Source organism: Taurulus bubalis (assembly GCF_910589615.1).
Source record: "Taurulus bubalis genome assembly, chromosome: 7".
In the NCBI taxonomy this organism is placed as follows: Eukaryota; Metazoa; Chordata; class Actinopteri; order Perciformes; family Cottidae; genus Taurulus; species Taurulus bubalis.
This window is the reverse complement of record NC_136595.1, coordinates 18,030,342-18,053,305: the sequence shown is the minus strand read 5'-3', so window position 1 is coordinate 18,053,305 and position 22,964 is coordinate 18,030,342. Positions and strand designations below refer to the sequence as shown.

Sequence of the window (22,964 nt, the reverse complement as noted above, 5' to 3'; positions counted from 1 at the left end):
CGGGGTGTCTTTCACGATGACGGAAGGGAGCCTTGACTAGTTTGATGTTGAACTAGCAAAGCGGCGAGACTCTTGCAGAAGATTATCAGTGAAATGTGAAACATTTGAGGAGGTCGCAGTGGGAGAGGGAACAACAGATTGTTGGATATTTGCTGGACATAAGGTCACACATAGTGTTTAAACTCAGAGAGCCAAGCTCAAGATCCTGGGGAGCCACAGCAAGGCCAAGATAGAAACATATCCTCCCTCTGGAGAGTTTTAGGATTTACAATCCCAAATGTGAAAATGTTATTACACAAACCACACTGATAAAAACAAACGTATCTTTACTATCTACAATAATCTCACAATTGGGATGCACAATAGTAGTCGTTATAGAGGGAATTGTAATCTTTACAGGTTGTTAAAGAGCATCATGACTGTAGTGTTACTGCTGGTATAACAGTTTTAATAAATAACAATGAATTGATATAACATGATGCCACAAATATGAATTATGAATCATAAACCCATACATTAGTATAAAAATAATGATGGTACTCTGCTTCTGCAAAAATACACCATTAGTTTAACTAACAGAATGTAACGTACAATTAAGTTCAGGACGCCACCAAATCTTGGAAAAATAGGGAAAACTTCAAAATTGTATATTCATTAATTTTAGGGTTGCTATGGAGTTATTCTTATGGTGTACACGGACCTATTACTTCATATACACACAAATCAGGTGATTAAGTTATTATTTCATATTTATAAACAGAAAATAAATTGTAAAATTAATGGAATGAATAAAGAACAGAATGAAGAATACAATGAATAACAATGAACCACAAATAAATGAAGATAATTCTATGTGACCAGGTGATCACTGACTCATATCATTGATGTCGAACAATTAAATCAAACTTAGTTCAAATGATTTATGCACCGTTAATAGTTTATGAAGCACCAGGGGAAATTGTGAAGCTCCTTGATATTAGTTTAAATTTGAATTGAATTTAGATATTTAGGTCTAAGATATTTCTATCTAAGATTATTTTATTACCTTTCTTACATTTATTTCCCAGAAACATCAAACTCATCTCCATCTGGAAATGTTTTCACCTGATGGCTCTGCTGGGCAGATGGGAGGCTCAGCTGGATGCAGCTGTTCCTCTGTGGCATCTCTGCATCTAGAAAGTTGATTGTAGTTCGTTGAATCGCATTCTTCCATCTCTCACTCTGTTGCAGTCGGTTCGGCTTTCTCTGATATCTTCGGAAGCTGGTCGTCTTTTTCGTTGAGGTTCGACTTGAACCGTTCTTACTCGGCTCCCTCAGCGGGATACCGAGTCATCTTATACCCCCCCCCCCCCCCCCCCTTCATAACAGCAGGGGTCATTAAGGCATCTATGCCAGTTTCAAATTGTTGTTCTCAATAGTTGCTGGAATAAATCTTCAGCAAGTTGGTGCATTGCAGGTCGGAGCTGCTCGGCACATTAGACGGCACCGGATGGCCATAGACACGAGAGAGAGAGAGATCTGGCGTGCAGGATTCAAAGTTATCAATCATATTTGTGGTATTTTAGACACCAGGTGGAGGAAGGCCCTGCTGAGTCTACCAGAAGTCCTGTCTTGAGTTTGTCCAGGTGCTGGCATCGAAAATCTAACACTTAGGGCCCTCTGGGTCGTGAGAGCAGTTCCTGAAATAAGTTTATCAGTCATTATTTTGTAGTAAACAATTAAACATTTGTCACCTTCACAGCACACATGCTAGGCACAACTGCAACAGGATGTATTATAATCCCCCAGCACCTGCAAACACAACCATGCTCAACGTGTCAAGTGGCATCAAGCTGATTCATCTCTGGGTCATTTCTCTTCCCTCGCAGTCCTTCAGAGCGTCTCTCCAAGGCAGACGTGACACACCAAGGGATAAATAGATCTGTTGAAGAGAGGGATGGAGTACTGTACAATCTGAAGAACCACAAGGACAACAAACATTTGTGCTCTTCTTGAAACTGTGTGTGTGGGTGAGAAATAGAATCTTTATTTTATGACTGTGCTCTTGTTTTCAGGATTATCAAGGGTCAAGGCATCGACATCAAGAGCCTCAGCTCCAGATCAGTCCTCACAGTGAACAACATGACGGAGGATCGTTACGGGAACTACACGTGTGTCGCCGCCAACAAGCTAGGGACGGTTAATGCCAGTGTGCCTCTCATCCGTAAGTTGTCGTTCTTTCTGCTTGTGGCTATCTGGAGTGGTGGAGAGTGAGAGAGCTGGAAGAGTGTTGTGGATGTCAGCTTGAAGTGTTTTCAGTTTTGCTGCAATATTCTTGATTTAGGATAAAAGCTAAAGCTAAACCCAGTGCTGCAACTGGGTATAAATGGTTTCTTATTTTGTGAATGTCGATTGTCTATTACAGTTGCAAAGTCTGTATGTGTGGCTGGGTGTGTGTTGTTGTTTCAAAGTCTACATCTGCATGTGTACTGGACTAAAACACCACCTGGAAAATACATTTAGCTTATGGGTAACAGCAATTAATTCAGAAACTGAAAAATACTGATCATTTGCTCAACACCCCAAAACTTAGACAGATACATCTTCCATAAAACATCATACAAAGCCACATGCCTTTTTTATGAGGAGATCTTGTTTAACCCACTGGGACAGGTTGTGTGCTGTTGTGAAATTATCTTTAAATCTTTTCAGATTTTGGTTTAAAAAGCCTCCAAACAATAGTACATGTTTCCAACTGCCTGAAACTCTTTAGTATTAGACTTATACTATATAATATTGACATTCATATCATAGTCATAAGGTCCACTGACCGGTATACACCAGCAAGAATAAGTCATCTGTTAGAGGACTAACTGGGGATTTTAATGGCCGATTGAAGTTCTTGAATTCTTGAAGCAGTAATAATCCAACTATACTAGGTATGCTCAAAACACAAAAATTATGAAAAAAAAGTTAAAGGCTTATTCCCATTGACATTGTATATCTTAACAGCTAAGTTATGTCAACAGGTCAATCAACAGACAAGGAATACAAAGCTTTTTGGCTCCTGGTGCACACACACACTCATTATTGAAAACATTCCTAGTCTGTAGTCCATAGTCGCTCCACTCATTGCATGTACTCTCCTTTGAATCTCAATGGAAAGTGGATCTCAACCACTTTCATTGTTGAAAGAACAAAACACTTTTCTTTCTCGAAGAATGTTACAATATCCGTCGACACACATTCACAAACTTTTTCAAAAGAACTCTACATTTTCTAAGACTGTTAGGCATTTCAGTTATTTTGTCCACCTGCTACCTGCCATCCAGCAAAAACATCAATGGCAGCAAGGGGTTAGAAAACATATTTTCTTCAACGTTTTAGAACGGAGTGTTTGTGAGAAAAAAAAATCTATTTAATGTATTCAGTATGAAATGAAATATGAACAGGTGAATTAAATTATTCACCAGTTCGCGCTGCTCCCTGTGATGATAACATTGTCCCTAGCAGGCCAGAGACTCGGAATACAAAAAGATATTCCTGTAAAGTTGGCAACTGTCAAAGGAGCACTCCACTCTCCTGTTTGTGTATGCACAAAAACATCAAAGGCTTATCTCAGATCCTCAAATGGATGATCTTAATGTGACACTAGCAAGGCCTCAAAGGCAGAGCGGCAAAGAAACCCTCGGAATAGTCAGAGGCGGCAGCTTCCTGTGTTGCCACCCCCAACTTCTCTCTCCTCCATTCCTTTTCTTTATCTCTTTGTCTGTGTTTCTATCGGGGCTTTGTCTCCCCGATTCTCTTATCTTTCCCTCTCATTCTTTTGTTTTCTCTTCTCCCCTTGTCTCTCTTTCTTCCTCTTTAGCATCCTCTTTCATGCACAGACACACACTGCGTCTCTTCTCACTCCATTTCTCTCTCATGATCCCCACTCATGGAAGAGAGGCCAATACTGCTGTCGCTCTTAATGAGAAATGGCGAGCAATCGTCGCAGCGCACTCTCACCGGTACATCGATGCAAATAACAAAACCCAGAGGTTAGATTTCACCACGGGTGACTTTGGGTTGCTATTTTAGAACCAGTCGATAGCTATTCATGAGCAAGACGTAGAGGGGGGAAGGGGCATGCATATTTGATAGAGCATCATACGTTGAGGTGAATTTAAGTGGAAACACAATGTGGGCGGTTCAGTTTTTTGTTTTGTTTTTTGAGTTGATGAGGTCAAGTGCTTCACTAGTCTCTTGTCGAGATTCAGAAGTTATAGTTCCTTATCCTGAAGCAGTGTGTATCCTGTTTGTGTTAATTTAACAGAGCCACTTTAAATGATTCCAGGAAAAGCATGACATTATTGCTTAAGAGATGAACTGTGACTCTGGAAAGCCTTCTCCCACGGAAAGTAAACACATATGCCTTCCAACCAAAGCAGTCACTGGAAGACAGCTGTTTGGTTTCTGTTTCAAATACAACGAGGACGAGAAGCATCCTGGCTTTGTGCACATGTTGACATGGTTGGTTTTGACTAATGTCTGCAGTTTTTTAATGAGTTGGATGGCCGTGTCTTCCATAAATGTGTGGTTGGATAGGCTTGGATTCAATTCTGGCAGTTGTGTTAGACCATGTGGGTTTCTGTGCTGTCAAACCATTAGTCAGGGATTGTGATCTCTTTCAGCTAAGTACCACTTTAAGGTGTGTGTTTAAAGCTGAGGTAAAACACAAACCCAGTCCTTTGGAGCAGAAAGAAAGCACAAAACCTCTTTGTCACTACCTGTCGGAGTGTGTGTGTGTGTGTGTGTGTGTGTGTGTGTGTGTGTGTGTGTGTGTGTGTGTGTGTGTGCGTGTGTGTGCGTGCATGTGTTCATAAACACTGAATTCATCATTTATTATTATTTACAGCATTATCCCAACATGAACACTCATTAGTAACTCATTAGTATGCAATTCATAAACACAGTTATAAATGTTCTTGTCTTCACTTTAGATGAGGTTTTTTTCATTTACTAACATTTTTAAAATGATAATATTAATCATCTATAAGTTCTTAATACTTCATTTACAAATGGGGAATGCATAATTTATAAAGTATGAAAACCCAAGCTTATTAATCAAGAATAAAACATTTATAACTGTTTATGAATTGCATATTAATGAGTTACTAACGAGTGTTCATGTTGGATTAATGCTTTATAAATGATGAATGCAGTGTTTATTCATGCTTTACTAATGCTAAATAGTGTGTACTTATCATAAGTGTTTTCCGAAACCAAACAAATATTTGTTATGCTCAATTTGTACAAGGTTCTATGAAGGCTTTTATAGGAAAGAAATGCATGCATTATCAGTTATCGATTTATATTGATGTTTCCAATCTTTCATACAAAGTAAAGCAAGAACATTTTGTGTTTTTACAACAAGAGCAAGGGCATTTCCTTGAACAGTTAATGTTTTCCAAAGCACCAGGTTGTGTTTTTCTCCTTGTGCGCACAGATATATACTATGTATACACCGCACACTCACACAAACCTCATGATTATAGCTGAGGTATAACAATCACCAAGCTGGCAATCCCTATTTCAACTTCCCATTTCATCTGCGAGATGGAAACGAACTTCGATGAAAAGACTGAGGCTGTTCACTCCTATTTTCTGAGGAGTCCTCCAGCTTAATTGGTCAAGCTCTTATCCCCCAGCCCACCTCGGCTTAGCCCTCGAGGAGATTTTCTCTGCCTATACCTCTGCCTTCATTTCCTCTTCCTCCCTCCCTTCCATGAGCAGTAATCGGAAGAGACTGATGGGGGAGAAAAAGAGTTTCTCTCTCTCTCTCAGTCACTGCTCAGCCTCCCTCAGGCAGGAGAGACACTGCTGGCTAGTTGGTTAATGAACGTCGTGTTCGTTTGTCACGCGTATCAATCACCGCATGTGTAGGTGTCATTTCAACATGTCTCCTCATCTGCCATTGTTGTTGATGATGTTGTTTGTTCCCACACTGTGTGATTGTATCTGAGTCATGGAGCAGAGATGCAGGAAAATGGGAGTTAAAGGTGCAACCGAAAATGTGTAATGTGCAGTGTGCGTGTGCGTGTGTGTGTGTGATTGCAGCTCAAAATGCAGGGAAATAATACTGAAGCCATTGGAAGGCACATTTTAGCAACTACCTTTTGTGTCTACATTGGTCATAAAACCAGTTGGATCTTGACAATATTCCTTTTTTTTATTGTTTTTCATCATTCAGTTTCTTAAGAAGACCACAATGCTTTATTCAATCAAAGTCCCATCACATATCATATTATGTGGAATGAATTTAACATGGTGAGGTTGCAGTGTCCTTTATTTCCCCCAAAAGCACCCTTACAGTGTTGCACAATTTTTCTATCATTTGAATTTCCATATATAAGCAATCATAAAAGCCATTAACATTTTCCCGTCTCACTGCGGTGAGGAAATGTTTGGTGCTGTAGCAGAGTGTTCCTCCTACAGCCCAGCGGGCAATGGAGTCTCCACCCACTCTCACCCGCTCCTGGAGGAGGCCAGATGCACTGCTAGGACCGCTCATCCCTGTGAATGACTGAGCCCAGTGGATGATGCATTCTCTGGACAGCATTAAAACAAGACACAGGATGAATTAGTAATTTGCTGGCTCACAAATTAACACAGGCTTTAACACTGACTGTTCCAACATCATGGAGAGGAAAATCAAAAATGTAATAGCTAAAGAGTTGACACAAGGAATGTGTCCCTGCATGAAGAATGACTTGATAATGCACTCAAATGGAGCAGTAAGATGAATTTGAAGAATAGGTAGTAATATAATGCTCATAAGAAACTACAAAGGCTTACTAGCCCTTGTGTTGTCTTGGGGTCAAAATGACCCATCAACACACATACATATACACTTGTATTTTGACCCCAAGACAACACAAGGGTTAAGTAAGATTCTCACTACACTATAGCACATAAATGTCCGTATTCTGTCTGTTGGGGGTTTGCTAGGATTAGGATCAATGTTATTGGCTCAGCATGTAAATCATGAGGTGCTGGGTTTTGGCACAAATACTTTTTCCTCTTTGCTGCTTTTGGATCTTTGGGTTTATTAGCTTGCTACCACGCCTTTACTATTTTGAACTCCGAACACACCTAATGTTAAGAAATACCCCCTTGCATACTTTAGTACTTTACTATAGCTGATTGAGTCGTCATATTGCAGCTTTAGCATTAACTCCTCATTATGCTTGTGATGAGTTGAAGTTAGCGAGGCCCCACATGAACACTGACTTCTACAAATCATGTCCCATAAATCTCCAGCATTATCCCGTCTATAGAGAGAACAAAGAGAATATGAATCCATGAAATGAAATAGCTGTGAAAACTAATGTGTTTTATCTTGCAAGTGAGCAGGATGTGCAAGGTCGACCGCCATACAGAGTGCGTGAAATGATGCATTGCTGTGCTGAATGGGAGGAAGAGCCCAAGTCAGTGTGGAACTATGAGGGAGAGATTGCATGTCAAAAGATATGTTCCGCAGTAACCGACGAGTGTTTGAGAGCTCATGAAATGATTCACTGGTGAATTCATGCTCCAGTATTAATCAGATAGCACCCGCCTGCCTGTTTGAAGAAAGAACTAAAAAGAAACTGTCTTCACATATGGACTCCCTCAGAAGCACTTAAAGTGGAAACATTTGTGGAAGAAAAGATGAATTCGACCATTTCCTCACCAATATACCGAGGGAAAAGGCATATCATTTTCAAGTATGAGTACTGATTCCTACACAATTTCCCCATCAAAAGGAATGATGAAATCAAATGAAAGCAAATGTTTTATTGTTGTGGGCATAACAGTAGCCTTTTAAACAGTGATGCGGTCATTAGGCCGTTGTTAGAGTGCCTCCGGATAGAGACCATGAATTAAAAGTGGGGTCCTGTGCACCCTTTTGCCCCACAATTGAGATGGCCATATTGAGTTCCCGTGTAAATGAATTAAAATGGAGAGTCAAAGTAGACCTCTGCACTATTGCATGGCCTAGATACAGCAGCTCACTGTAACAACATAAAGCAGTATTCTCGTTTTGTGTGTGAATATGTGTGACGTGCAATCATGGCTGCCATGTGTTTCCTTGTGACAGACAGGCTCCTCCTCTTCCATGAAGCCTTCTGGAAGATGGTGGTTTTTACTTTTTGTGAGGAGTATGAATAGTTTTTTAGCTGCGGAAGTGTAAATTGCACTGCTTGTGTGCCAAAAAAAAAAAAAACGCCAACCAGTACATCACTTTGAGTTGAGCTCTCGTGAACAGCTTTGCTTGGCCTCACATCCCAGATTCTGGTCCCCGGTTGAGTCACTGCAGAAATCTGGTCAGAGCTTATCTCGAATTAAGTGCTTGTTTACCAAACAGAAAGCCATGCTATTTATTTATTTGTCTCACACTTCAGCTTAAATGGGCAGTCATGTTGATATTGCAGTGATATCTGTAGACCAAAGTAACATTCAATAATTAATGCTGCAGAGCAGGGTGTGGATTTAGCTTTGAGCTTTGGAAGTCAGAAATCAAAGGAATTGGGCACAGTTTCTTCTGAGTCCTTGTTAACAAGAACACCGTCAACACCATTACAATGTGTTGCAATTATTTTTGGGCTCAGAAAAATCATACCTATTGCTTTTATTCAGCTCTTTGAATCTCTCATCAGTCTATTGGTTATTACAGAATCCATCTCTCATCAGTCTATTGATTATTACAAAATCCATTCTGAACTAAACATGTGTGGCTCCTTTTGCAAAATCATCTCAACCACAAATATGAAGAAGCATAGGATCTACTTGGTGTGACATTTTACTCATGCACTTCAAAAGTAAAGAAGATGTGTTTGCTGCCGTCCTCCCTTGGACACGTTCGGCTCTAGTAGTTTAACACACTGGACAGAACATTTGAGGATGTGACATTATTCTATCTCCCAAATGCCACCAGTGCCTCAGCCTGAAATGAGTTCATAAGGTAATCAGATTGGTACTCTTGAGTTCCGTCCACAGAGAGATCAAAGGCAGACTAATGTCGCAGTTCCACTTCATGTAACGGCTCTACTCAACGTGACTCGCTGAGAACCGTTCTTTTTTTTGGTTTTCAATCAGCAAAGGTTGTGGATGGTAGCTGGTACTTTATTTGGTACCACCTCGGTTGAGGTTCCAAGCGAGCTGAGCCAATACTGGAAGGTGTTGTGAAGTTAAATCACTTCAGACCACTGATTGGTCGGAGAGAACCAGGCTGCCATCAACAGGGACCGCCATTTATGTTTACTCCCTTTACAGGGATTTTCAAAAATTGCAGCCCACAAAACTACTCTGTAGAACATTACGCTACACTGTACAGTTGTGCACACCTTCCTCTGTTTGAGTGCAGATGAAAGGATCCAGTGGGTAGGATTGAGGATTTTCACGGCAGTTTTATGTGGCGTCGCTATGGAAATAAGCTAAGGATCTTGCCGACATTAAAGGGGTTCTATCCACAGTGGAAAACCAACGAGAGAAAAGGACCTGCAACCAGAAGTGAGTTGGGTTGAGTCAAGCTGAACCGAACAATGAAGTGGAAATGAGTCATAAAAGTTCCTGTTTTAATTAAAAAAAATTAGCTTTTTCTGCAGGTTCATGCAACTTGAATAGGAGGACATAAAATGGAGAAACTTACAGTTATTTAGCAGACCAAAAGTGTGGTTTGGGTTTTTCACCCAATCACAAAACCCCTTTGGCAGTAGAGTAAGATAATTACGACGGGCCCTAGTGCACTCCATTATGACGGAGCCCAAGGTCCTTACTACTGCTTCTACGTTTCAAAAGCATGAATTAAAATTGCTCGCTCGGCTTTCTCATGGGCTCAGCGTGTCAGTCTGAGCCCATGACAGACTAAACTAGTTACTGTAAATCACATCATCCCCTCACATGATCAAATACAGACTTGACATTGGACAACCTCAACATATATTTTGACAATTTATATGACAAAATGACCGAAGAAAATAACAAATTAATTGTTGTTTCTAGTTTTGCATAGTTTATGCAGAATGAGTGGCTACAAATGTCAGTGGCTACTGACTATTTAACCCCAAAAATGACATCCAGGAGAGAGATGTGTTTGCCTTTTTTTAGGGAATATATAGCAAATGGCAAGGGCATGCTCTCTGCCCAACACATAGTTGTAGTGCCTGCTCTCTCTACGGTCCCCCCCACCCCACAGGCCCCAGTGTAACCGAACCGCCCGCACCGCCCCAGGCCCCCAGGTTCCCCTCGTTGTTTGTCATAGCAGTGACCCATGCAAATCAGAGGCAACTGGGTGGATAAAGGGTCTTGTTCATGAGCATGTGGCGGTTGCATCTTGCCACAGAGATACCGGTCCTTAATGCATGGCTCGGATTTGTCTCCATTCCCTGTCCTTTTGACCTTGCATGCATTTTTATTTTTATTTTACGTCTCCATTCTGTTAATAATACATGAATGTCCTCTTTCCCTCCCCCTCCCCCTTACCCCCTCTCCTCCCCTGTAGCAAGTATTGAACCCACCACCACTAGTGCTGTCTCAAGCCCAGGTCAGTATATGTCACCATGCTGTACACCAAAATCAGCAAAGAGGTCCGCTGCCTCATACTAGCCTGAGCTGAAATTCTCTCCTCCATCTTGATTTATTTAAATTGGCTGGCTGGAATGCCTGCTGGGTGTACAGCTTCGTTGTATGTCCTTTTTTGGTTTGATTTGCATTCCTTGTTTTTTTTCTGTTAATTTTGGGTTGGCTTCTACAGCCTGGCTACATATACTTCCTGCAGCCTGTGTCATCACAACACGCTGCCCCCCTTCCTTCCATTACAACGCCACCTCCGCCCCCACCTGCTCCCACGTGGGGCACAGAGTAGCGTCATCAAAGTGGCTGTTCCATAGGCCTCTGGGTCTGATGCTTTTCATAATGGCTTCTTCTTCTCCTTCTCTTTCTGGCTTTGTCACCACAAACACCACCACTCTCTTTTGCTCATCAGTGCTACCTAAATGCAGTATACATCAAAGGCAGGAAGCTGTTGGTGGCGAAGGCCCTTGGTTTGTTGTTTGCAAGATGGGATCTCTGCTGTCTTTGTACTTTTATCACTCCCCTTCTGTCTTAATCTTCCTATATCCTCTCTCTTCTTTCAGTCTCTGTTCTTTCCTCTTTCTAAAACAATCAGTTGGCGCTCTGCCACCCTCTTTAACCTGATCTCCTGCTAGTGCTGTTGTCGGTGCTACACTGTCAATGTCACCCGTGTGTGTCCCCTCCTCCCTCACATTGCAGCCCAGAGTAATCCCCTCTGCCTGGTCGTCTTTTCTCCCTCTCTAATGGTTTTAAGCAAGTCACAGAATGTAATCCCTCATACTGGTTACATTATTTGTTTTGCTTAATGCCGTTCCCATGCACAGAAACATGTAGACATGCATTCACACTGAAAAGCTTTCACTTGCACGAACACACACACACAATAGGCACTGAAATATTGGAAATATTGGAAATATTCAAACATGCTCGGATGCACTTGCAGTAACTCCTGATCAAACGTGAGGATTCATACCGCATGATGAATCCGCTCAGGGTTTTTTGTGCCTTTTCATCCCACTCTGTGGATGCCGGGCTCTATCGGGTTCCACTTGCGTTCTATGGAGACACAGCTCTGGATTAGCACACGTTCGCCTGCATTCTCTACCTGTCTGTCTGAGCCAAATATAATTATCCATGGAGATTTTGTCAGATAACAAGTTAAAATAAGCTCAGCAGCAACGAGCAGTCCTGGCATGGCCCTGAACTCTCATTTGATGTAACGCTTGCAGAACAAATGACAATTTCATGGTCTAAAGGAACACCACTGGTTTCAATCGTGGAGATAAACTCACTCAGCGACCCACTGATCTCGTGTTGTTCCAAGTTGTATTTGAAGTTAATTTTTGGATGTTCCCCTCACTCAGTGGCTTGGTAAAGGGAATTATATCAGATCCCTGCAAAGGGTTCTTTGTCCCAAATGTTTAATCAAGTTTAATAATTAATTTTAACAGTAAATGATCTGCTTTTATTTCTCCTGTGAATGAGTTTGGGAAGATGTGCTTCCAAAATAAGGAATGAAATTCCCGTCATTAAGGTAAGAATCAGATCTGTGAAGTGGAAAAATTGTTCATCCCCCACTGCACTTGGAGTGCATGTTTCAGCCCATTGATCGATGACAAATAACAAAACAAAACAAAAATTCAAATTACATAGAGAAAACAACATTAATAGGCAACATCAGTCACTGTGCTTTTATATGTAACCTTGTTGTTCTGCCAGTAAGAAGAAGTTCAGCCGGTGCCAACATGTTAATTTGTAGGTTAATTAGATTCTACTTGCATGCTCGATATTGGCTTGTGTACTTTGATCTTTCAAAGACAGCCGTGGACAGTTTTGTGCCACAAGGATAGTTTTCACAATCATTGCTGCTTGCAATGGTTTTACCACCCAGCAGTAACACTTGAATAGTACAAGTTTGATGGAGTATATATTCTAAGCAAGTGCTAAGACTCAGGAAGCTCCATACTTAAATAAATGATCATTTAAAGATGCATAATACATGATTGGGAGCATTTAGATTCCTTCTCAACAGGCTCCGACAGCCTGAGCTGATGGCTCGGAGCTAACGGTGCCAACAGCGCTAACAGTACAAACACCGGCTAACGTGCAGACAAAGCTCAAAACAGAGTTTTCCTGAGGGGAAACTGGACGGCGGGTGCTACGCTTCCACGAAAACACTATCGGTCGGGACGGCATTATCAGCTGTATGAGAGCAGTGCACAACGACGACCGTCAGCTAGCCAGTGGGAGATGCTCACATGCACTGAAAGCCTGCGCAGCCGACCCAAGAAACTCGGATAACAACACATACAGAGGAGGGAGACTGGCTTCCTTCTCCTCTCGGGGAGACTTTACTCCGTTATCTTTCCATCGCAAATAGTTATTTGCTGCTGTATCAATGCTCTGAATGTCATATATTGCTCCTTTACAGTTGATTTTTCTAAATCATGCAAAACATGGCACTTATTATAGAATATATATGTAAACTAATCAGAAGAGTAGCTAACTACTAAAGCTGTACATGAGATTTGATTGACTGAAACTAGATACAGTATGGATTTCTTGGATATTTCTTGGATAGTCAAAACATGAATTGTGTATGTAATGGTTATTTTCTTCAAGCCCTGACAAAGCTGTATGAAGCTGAATTTGTCACAAAAAAAACAGACCACTGACTACTCAATACTGACCATAATGCAATAATTTGTTTTTCTTGAGTTGTTGCTAACATCAACCAGAATATCAACAAAGTAAAATAGTTTTTCTGAAAGTCAGCTGTGGTCAGTGTACTGTTCTTGGCTATATTTGTTGGGGGCATGATGGCTGGTAATGCCAGTAAACCGGTAAGGAAGTCCAGCTCTGTGGCCGAGCTGGAACTGCACAGTCTGGAGGCAGTGGCAGAGAGGAGGATGATGGACGTGATGAACGCCGTCCTGAATAACCCCTCCCACTCTCTTGATGATGAACCGTAGCAGATGGATACCACATTCAGCCACCGGCTCATCCTACCAAAGAGCAAGATGCTGCGCTTCAGGCGTTCGCTTGTGGCCACCGCCATCGCAGCAACTGTGACCACAGCCTAAGCCAGCTGTGACCCCCACACCGAACCCACTCCTACTCAGACCTGTCACACTCACTGCTCACATCTCGTACTGCTCCAACATCCGGACTATCACAAATGCCCTTTTTCTACGTCTGTTGACAATGATACTTAAACTTCATAATGAATATGGTTCTACATGTTTTTTTTCATTCATATTTTAATGTTAATGCTGATACCGTAGTATAATTGGTTTTAAATGAATAGTTTTACATTTTAGATGAGAAGATCTACATCACTCTTGTATCTGTACATTTAATATGAATCTACAGCCTGGAAGGAAATAAATTAATCTAGTAGCACCTAAAGCTCACTAACATGTTAATCTGAACAAAACAGAAATCCTGCCAGTCAACCTAGTCATGCATTTTATAATGTAAATATTTTTTAATGATAATTCACCTTTGTATAGAGTCTGTATTTTTGACCCCTGACACTTGAATTGGCATCAATAAAATCCTATCCTATCCGTATTGTAATGTCTTATCTTATCTCATAAACGTCGTACAAATATGTTCACACTTGTCAGGGAACCAAAGACAGAAATAGAAACCATCTGTTGTCGCTGCATGACCGAATCTTCTGTGCCACAAAAGTTTACACTGCCCATGTTTGATATGGTCTATACCACATTGTGTTGACAATAAAGGTCGTAAGCTTGTTTTAGCTTTAGCATATGGATTTGTATACATTTACCTACATATAAAGCACTGATCCAACACTCCAAAGCAGCTGGCTCGGTGCCACCCTGCCATCCCAATGAAATGCAGATCTGTGATAATAGCATATGCTCTCACAGGCTTTCACTTCTGTTTATTCCCGCAAATCACTTGACAGTAGAAAAACAATGTTCTTAACTCTGTACCGAGCCCAATTTCATGTCTTCTGCGAGGCAAAGTGTACAGTGCTACTGGTTCAAGGAATATGACATGCATTATACATAATGTGTGTGACTCTGATTCCCATGTGTCATGTCAACTCCCAAATAAACAAATTCAGGCAGCCTGAGTGTAGCCAAGTGAGGATGATCCACACACTGTTTCGCTCCCCTATTAATCCTGTTCTTAGCCCTCATTTCTCAGAGGACAATATTGTTTTTTGCCATTATCTGGTATAAACAGAACTAATTTCAGAGAAGGCGGTAACACAACCCAGCATGAAGCACTAGGAGATAAGGAAGAGAGATTAATGGCGGTCTATGTGTCTTAATAATATTATGGAGAAGGTCATAAAACAACTTGTGTTGAGAGAATCTATGATGGAGCAACCTTTAAGATTTCCAGAAATCCAGAATGCATTTTTCTTCTGAATTTGAGTCAAATCAATTTCCTATAGATGTTTTGAAAATGACATAGAAATCACAAGCTTAATAAAGACACTTTTCTGATTGATTTAGAATGAGAGTAGGTCATATCGCTGTCTTTGTTCAAGGTCCAGAGCAGAACATCAAAGAGTTAATCTACCTTATTAAGTATTCTTCCAAAGTCCTCCAAAATTCAAAAGTCACTCACTCAGCTCCCCAGGGCTCAGGGAGCTGGGTTAATGAAATTATTTTAGTGAGCATGGGAAGCTTCTTCTAATCAAAGGATAGCTAGCTAATTTATATCTTAAAATTGGGGTAATGTTTTCTTTGGAAGATGACTTTAAACCAGGTTATGTTTCCTCTTTCAATTCTTTATTTTGCTATGTTGTTGGTACAACTTGGACTCGGAGGCACATGTTGGTGCCTTAGACTGTGAAAGGGCTTCTCAATAAATAAACAACTTGGTATTTTTCTCTTAAGTTCTAAATGAATATTCTCTCTTGGCCATCACTTTGTAAATATTAGACTAACTATTACTGGAAAGAGCTCATATGCACATTTGATCTGTCTTTGGTGATTAAATCTGCAGCCGACTGTTTTTCAAAATACTGTAGCAACATGTTCTAACTTTGCCCCTAATACATAATGCACATTTAGCTGTGTGCATTAAAATTGCAGTACTTTACATACTCTTTATCACATTTCCCCCCCTGATTGGCCTCAGTGGGAATGAATAGTGATAAAGGAGGAACAGTTGGAAGTAACATTTGAAATGAAAGTTTTCAGATGTTTGCCAAGTTCAACTGAGTCGCTCCCCACATTGTGGATGAGAAACAGCCAAGTCTGAATATTGGTTGCTATCAGCTATTGGTCTGTAATGAAGGCAGAGTGACTGTTATGTTCACTGTAGTTCTATTTGTTTTAAACAGCGTCTTTACTTTGTGGGGCTGTCAATGTGGTGTAACATCAAACAAAAGTTATCTTCATTTTTCAACATGAAAGCTTCAACATCAGAGCCGGTGAAATGAAGAAACTGACTCCCATTTTCACTAATTCACTGCAATTTGTTTAACATATTGAACTCGGAGCTCATTCCTCTAAAACACTGACGATTAACAAAGTGTGAGAGTGTTCCTGCTACAATGTATTCATATATAACATATGCTACATGTCCACATGAACTAGTAATTACTGACTTTAATTGATTACCTGAATGGTAGCTCCTCTTGAATTAATCGGCGACCTGGAAAAAGTAAAATATTCCCAAAAAATCATGGAAGGAAAAACTAAAAGAAGCTTAAAGGTATATTTGATACAGTAATATGTGTTTGCTGCCACAGTACGTCCTTCATTTACCTCAGGATTATTTCTGACATTGTGCAAGAAAACACTGATTCTCGGAGATTCATATTGGATTCCTTGGATGTGATTGAAAGAGCTGAATAGATCTGTCAGTCTTTTGTTTCACCCCAGGTGAAGCCAATCGCTGTCAATCAGTACACATCACCTATTTCATAAGCCTATCTTCATCTGCTCATCAGTTCTTTTCAAACCAAACTTGGTTCACATCCCATTTGTTTTGTAGCCGATGAAGAGTCTGGTCAAATAAAAAAGTCAAATAGAAGCGGGTACTAGATTGTAAAATAGTATTTTAAGAACGGGAACTGCACGAGCCAGAAGTGCTGAAGTTGAGTTTCGTCCAGAGGCAATTACAATACAGTCACCAACGTGACTGTTGATGCATACTGAGTCCTCCCCAGCTAATGACATTATAAATACACTACACTATATAAATAATATAAATAAATATAAATATAAATATTCAAGAGGATGGAACATCTCCCACTGATTAGCTTACGTCGGGTTCTTTGTCCTTTGTCTGGGAAGCCTGCTAGTGTAAATCCTGGAGGTCTGGACAGCAGTATTTAACTGCTCGAGGAGCCTCTACAGTAAACAGCTCTGCCTCTCTTTACCCAGCATGCCTGGTGTCAGACACACTGAGCTACCCACAGATAATCCTTTTTGGCAGTGCATTCTACCAGCCTTATCAGTTATACGGTGGCAAGATCAAGAGCCGTGCAAACCTTCTGCAGCCACCTCTCGCCACCCCGACTCCGGTCCCGTACGGTTTGTTTTGAGGTGATATGCTGACCTTCATTTTTTTTCCCCTCGTGCTAACTGCAACGTTCATCTCTGGGAGGGCCTGATAAGCAGATGGCATGTCATCTATCATCCTTGACCCCTAGATCCCTGGACAATGTAAATATACGAGGGGTTTGAAACTGTGTGTACAAAGCCGTGAGCTTCTCCAGTCGAAACCTGTTGTTACAGTACACAGCTTCAAAGTCATGTGCTCTGGAAGTAAAAACTGGCATTTCCGCCTTTGCTTCTAGATTATATTTCCAATGAAAGTAAATAGGAAAACACAATTCTCCTTTGACTACATGTACACAACTCCTAATAATGCACCACATTATACATCCAGCAATAAGTATAACCACTAATTATTATTTTATAGTGGTCCAGAATGTGCCATAATGTTTCCAGAATTCATGTATTTGATCAACACTTCCCGTGCTTTTTTACAACATGTGCTTCATTGTAACGGCATATGTTTTCAGGAATTGAACGCTATTATTTTTTATATTCTAATAGCACACAATATGATTGCCATACGATATTCTGTTTTCTCTCAGTAATTCATTTTAATGAGTGAGAATCAAGGGAAGTGTTATTTTTGCTATTTGGCTGATTGGTACTCAGTTGTTGGTGTGATATTAGTTGTTACGGGTTTGGTTTTTCTTTAGCTGTGGCTGCCTGAGCTTTTTATCACAGTGCTCTAAAATGCATCCTGAGTGCTAATACTGATTAGTCAAATGTGGAAGACACCGACAATGAAATTGATTATGTATTTTACTGTGCTAGGAAGGGTGCTTTAAAACAAAGTGATGTCTCTTCCACCTTTTTGCTTTAGTTAATTATTTTTGAAAAAATTAACATATGCTTTTAAAAAAAAGCTTTTCATGAAAGCCTCTGAAACACAGGAATTAGTATTGATTGTGCAATTGTTACAATACACAAAACAGAGGATGACCAGTATTTCTAGACATTCTCTCTCTCTCTCTCTCTCTCTCTCTCTCTCTCTCCACTGAACATCGATTAGATTCAATATATGATGATAAATTATGCAAAGAATAGATCATAAAACATACAGTAAAATCTACCCACAGGCGATGCTCAAATGAGAGAATGCTTTGGATCGTACTCTCACTTCAAAGGCAGGTATTTTGGTTACAGTGCTGTGACCGGTCTCCTTACTCATCTCACGTTGAAAATGTTGCTATTGAACATATGTAGGGGTTTTGCAGAGTCATCAAATATTTATACTTTTATTAGGTGATAGTTTGAGGGCGCATTTTATAGCATAAACTGAAGTTTTTAAATATGATCTTCTGAGGACTATTGCTGGATTAGCAGAAATGAAATACATCACAACATTTCTCTGATTCCAGAGTCTTATCGACCATTCCCGACACATTGTGGTCTCCCACAACGCCCACTTCCCTCTCTTCCCTCTAATATTTACAGTATGAACATGTTGTTATCCATATTAGCTGTTTGTCTGCACAAAGACCTTTTTTCGGCGTTGCTTTTTACCTGTTTGTCAGTTTCGGGTAAAAATGGTCGTGCTGCCCCCTCCCTTCAGCAGATAATTCTACTTACCAAACATCTCGCTCAGTCAGTCCCTCTGCCTCTCTGTTTCCAGCTCTATCATTCCCTTGCTCCCACATGTACCGCTCTCGTCTTTGCCTCTGATTATCTCTCTCACTTCGCATCTCCTCAGGAGCGTCGGCCATTAAATGCAAACCTGGTCATGCTGTCAGTCGCACGCACACACAGAAGAAACACAGCGGTGCACACAGAAAATGGAATAACTGTCTTCAGAGGAACAAGATAACTATTTCACAGACTTCCCTTTTCTTTTGCTCATCTTTCATGGATATTTCTCAGTATTTGTGAGGATAATATTGATGGTGGGTATTAAAACTGAGAGCTGTCATAGCCTTTCCAGTTGTTAAATTGTGCCAAAGAATCTTCTTTCTTTTATGTGTTTATTCCTGCCTCTTTTTTGAGCTCTCGTTGCAGGCGGTGCTTTTATCCCTGTCGCTGTCACTTATATTCTTTTTCTCAAGCATAACTTTTCAGAGTTTGCAGATCACCAAATCTCACACATCTACTGTGCTCAGAAGATCAAAGCACATTATGCATTGTGTTAGTGCTTGCAGGCCTGTGACACCCTTCTCCAGTTTTGATGTTGTTTTTACAGCTGTTTTTTTAAAACCTGCAATCTTACTCTTGAGTTGAAAGTTTGGCAAATAAGACGGAAAGCCCACAAAAGGGAAGTCACCGTTAAATTGACAAGAGGTTTTTTTTTGTCAATTCAAATCTTTTCCAACTTTAATTGGCCCTCTCTCCACAGCAGTCGGGGCGATTAATAAGACGATTCAGCTGGAAAGATGAGTTTCAGTGCTCCCAACAACAGACTGGACTCCGTTGCTGTGTAAGGGCTAGAGCAGAAAATGGATAGTCATTTCCTTTTATGGCCACGAATGGCTGCTGTAGAGATTCGGTCTTGGTCTATAATTGAGACACCAGGGTATATTCTCTTTCTGGACATACTCTAATGGTTACTGCACTAAGGAGGATGATTGAAGAAAGCAACACACTTACAGTAGAGGCTGCGGTAAATCAGAAAAGATGGCTTTATGGCCAACTTGTAGATTGCAGAGGGTTCACACTATGCTGTGCTCCAGGTCCTCCCTCTCTCTCATCTCTGGTGAGAGCACTCTTCAGCAGAGTTAAATGGGTGTAATTTTGAGGCAGTAGAGAGAACTATTTTAGCGGTAATGGAGAGGAAGCTATGGACATGTTGTCGTTGCCCTTGGAAACACAGTAAATGCACTCGTCAAGCCTTGCTCAGTTGTTCGGATGCTCTTTACTGCATCACTCTCAGGTTTTGTATTCCGCTCATGAGCGGCAAGGAGCTGAGGCAGGAGCTTTCATTAAGACATCAGCTGGACTGCATATTTGCAGACCTGCAGGTAGAAATGGGCAAAGTCCTACAATTTCTAAGTCACAAAATAAAATTCTGTTTTATTCAGTTTTGAATGCAGTCTTTCAACAAGAATTCACATTTGAGTCATTTGACTATTATTAGTTGTAGTTTCCATCAGTGAAATTTGAGTCGCATTTTCATGGTGTATTTTTTACTTTAATGTCATTCTAAAGCAGTAAAGGTACTGATTACCTGTTTTTCACAGAACATAAGCACACAGTGCACAAGTCAACTGGCAGTAGACAATAGAGTCAGTGTTCTTAGTCAATGCAGTGGTCATTCCCAAACTGTAGCCGGTTGAACTCTTTCCTATAGTCGACGCTGACCCTGAATCTGACAGGTCACAGATTTTGATGTCACACGTACGACTCGCTGTCCTTCCTGCTCACCTTGTGCTGCCACCTGAGCTCTCTACTGCATAGGTTTCACTGTGTAATTCTGAAATACGACTCTCAGTCTGGGTTTAGCTGAAGACGAGCATGAAAACATCCACATCAATTCAATGATATTCCTTGAGCACAATAATCTAATCTATACATTTCCTTCCGCTAACTTTTTTGTGGTTTGTCCCAGTTGTTTTAGCACTATTTTGTGAAATTTGCAGGGGGATTATATTAGGGCTGCAACTAACGATTATTTTAATAATCGATTAATCGGTTGATTATTTTTTCGATGAATCGATGAATCGATGAATCGGATAAAAAAACAAAAAAGCATTAATTTCCACATTAGGTTTTTGTTTTCTGTCAAAATTGGAACAAAAATTGAGTCACTGTTTCCGTTAACACTGCCTCACAATACTGTGATGCTACTTTTTACACTGAGCATTTATTACAGAGCTTCTGTCAGACAAATTGTGTTTCCAAACATTTGCTGCGAGCTTCACTTGTGACTTGGGGTGTCAGGCCTGGGCAGCTCATTGTGTGGTTTTATATATATATTCATATATGACAGCTGGCTGCCAACAGATTACTTGTCTTTCATGTGATTGTGCCAGAGGGGTTGAGTCTTCGTTGCCAACCATCCTGATAATACTTGAACTACAGGAATCCTACCCACCCATGACATGTCTTCTTCCCATGTAGTTGAATCTCAGAGGGAGAGGGTGCCTATATGTCACTCCATGATAAGTGTTGGGAATTACACAGTAATTAGTTTGCCCATTCTAAACTAACCCTGACTGACACTGACAGTGGGAGATGCCTGAGGAGTGAAGATGCTGTGCCCAGACTCCAAAAAAAACAATCTTTAACTAACCCCTTGCTTTTCCAAAAATGCACAGAAATTATTCAAGGGTTTGTTTCACTTCACAAACATACAGACATAACAATATAGAGATGCATTTAAGATGCTGTTCTTACTGTTGCTGAATCATTTTCCGCTCTAATTTACTAAATTAGCCTAAATACATCTGGTTACTTATCCAAAAATAGCTTCTCGATGGAATTTCACAATAAATATTGATATTACAATATTTTAAATATATATATATATATATATATATATATATATATATATATATATTATTGCAATACATATTATTATACAAACCATACAACTGCAACAGTTTCCTTTAAGTCCCCTTATTTAGCACCTGTAAGCCATATATAACACCCAAAATGGTTTATTACAGTGTAACGTAATGTAAGCAGAAGTGTTTATTATCGTATGTGTCGACTACTATAACTAAGGGCACCAATAACACAAACGTATTACAATGATATATGTTTTCATAGGAGAGGAAATAATTGTTGATAAATAAAGTGCATGTAAACACTTAAGGATGCACATGTGTTATAAACTGATTTAATGCTCACAAAATGCTCAATAGTAGGACTGAAAGTAAAGCATCCATACAGCCAAATACAATTGGGATCAGTTATAATAAGCATATAAGAAATGCATTAAGGTGCATTAAATATCAGAATGTGTTAAACCGCGCCCAGTCGCCTGAGCTTGTGCCATCGTTTGAACTTTAACTCCCACTTATAGCTCTTGCTTGGGACCGCCTGTCAGTCATCAGAGATGTGACTGCATTGACTCCTGATTTGCATTTCATCCAGCTTTGGCTGAAACAGAATTCGAGCTCCTCTCAATCCCAACAGCCCAGACGCAAACAGCACAACAAAGTCTCCACTTTGTATGCAAGATCATACTGGAGAAGAAATGTGATAGCAGGACTCACTCGTGGTATTCTTCAGGCGCGTCAGTCCACCGAGATTTATAAATTAATCTTGTTGACTTCTTGCACCTTTAAAACAGTGTTATATTGATTAAGTGGTTCCATATGGGCTGTCCTTATAGCACAGCCACGAGTGTTGTCTACAGTCTTCTCAAATCCAACCCCAGACACCTTCACCTCGTCTTTTCTTTAAATCGTTTCCATACTTCTTTTGTCAAGTTTGATGTCTTCAAAGCTCTCAGAATGAGTTCTTTGCTCGATGCAGCAGTGCTGCAGCACAGTGTTGTTTTACTCTGCCAGACAATTATCTCTGAGACCACACGACAGAGATAGCTGCTCTTCACAACAATTTCCCCCTAACTTTAAATCAGTCCACATTGCCCATCACCCACTAAATGGAACAAACACGCACACTAAATCATGCTGACACACACAGGCACCCCGAAAGCATTTTCTCTCTTTTAATTTCTCTTGTATTTATGCTATTAAAGCTGTGTGGTCTTGCACTTAAGTTCATCTAGCACCTACACACACACACTGCTTCAATCACTGTCACGAGTCTCAAGAAAAACCTCTCAATCAGCCCAACGACAGATGACAGTGTCTGCAATAATCCACCTATTAAAATAAAAGATGAGCATATGCATCGCATTTCTCTCTGTTTACGGCTCCTCGCGAGTCTTCAAAA

General features: G+C 40.4%; 1 protein-coding gene across 1 annotated transcript in view; it reads left to right on the top strand.

Annotated features, from left to right (window-relative positions):
• negr1 (neuronal growth regulator 1) overlaps positions 1 to 22,964 on the top strand; it is a gene marked incomplete at both ends in the record, with an annotated part of 129,774 nt that overhangs the window by 93,915 nt on the left and 12,895 nt on the right. The window contains 2 exons of the mRNA XM_079221033.1: positions 2,055 to 2,203; positions 10,505 to 10,546. Of these exons, the coding sequence (XP_079077159.1) occupies positions 2,055 to 2,203; positions 10,505 to 10,546 (191 nt within the window). The remainder of the gene's footprint in view (positions 1 to 2,054; positions 2,204 to 10,504; positions 10,547 to 22,964) is intronic.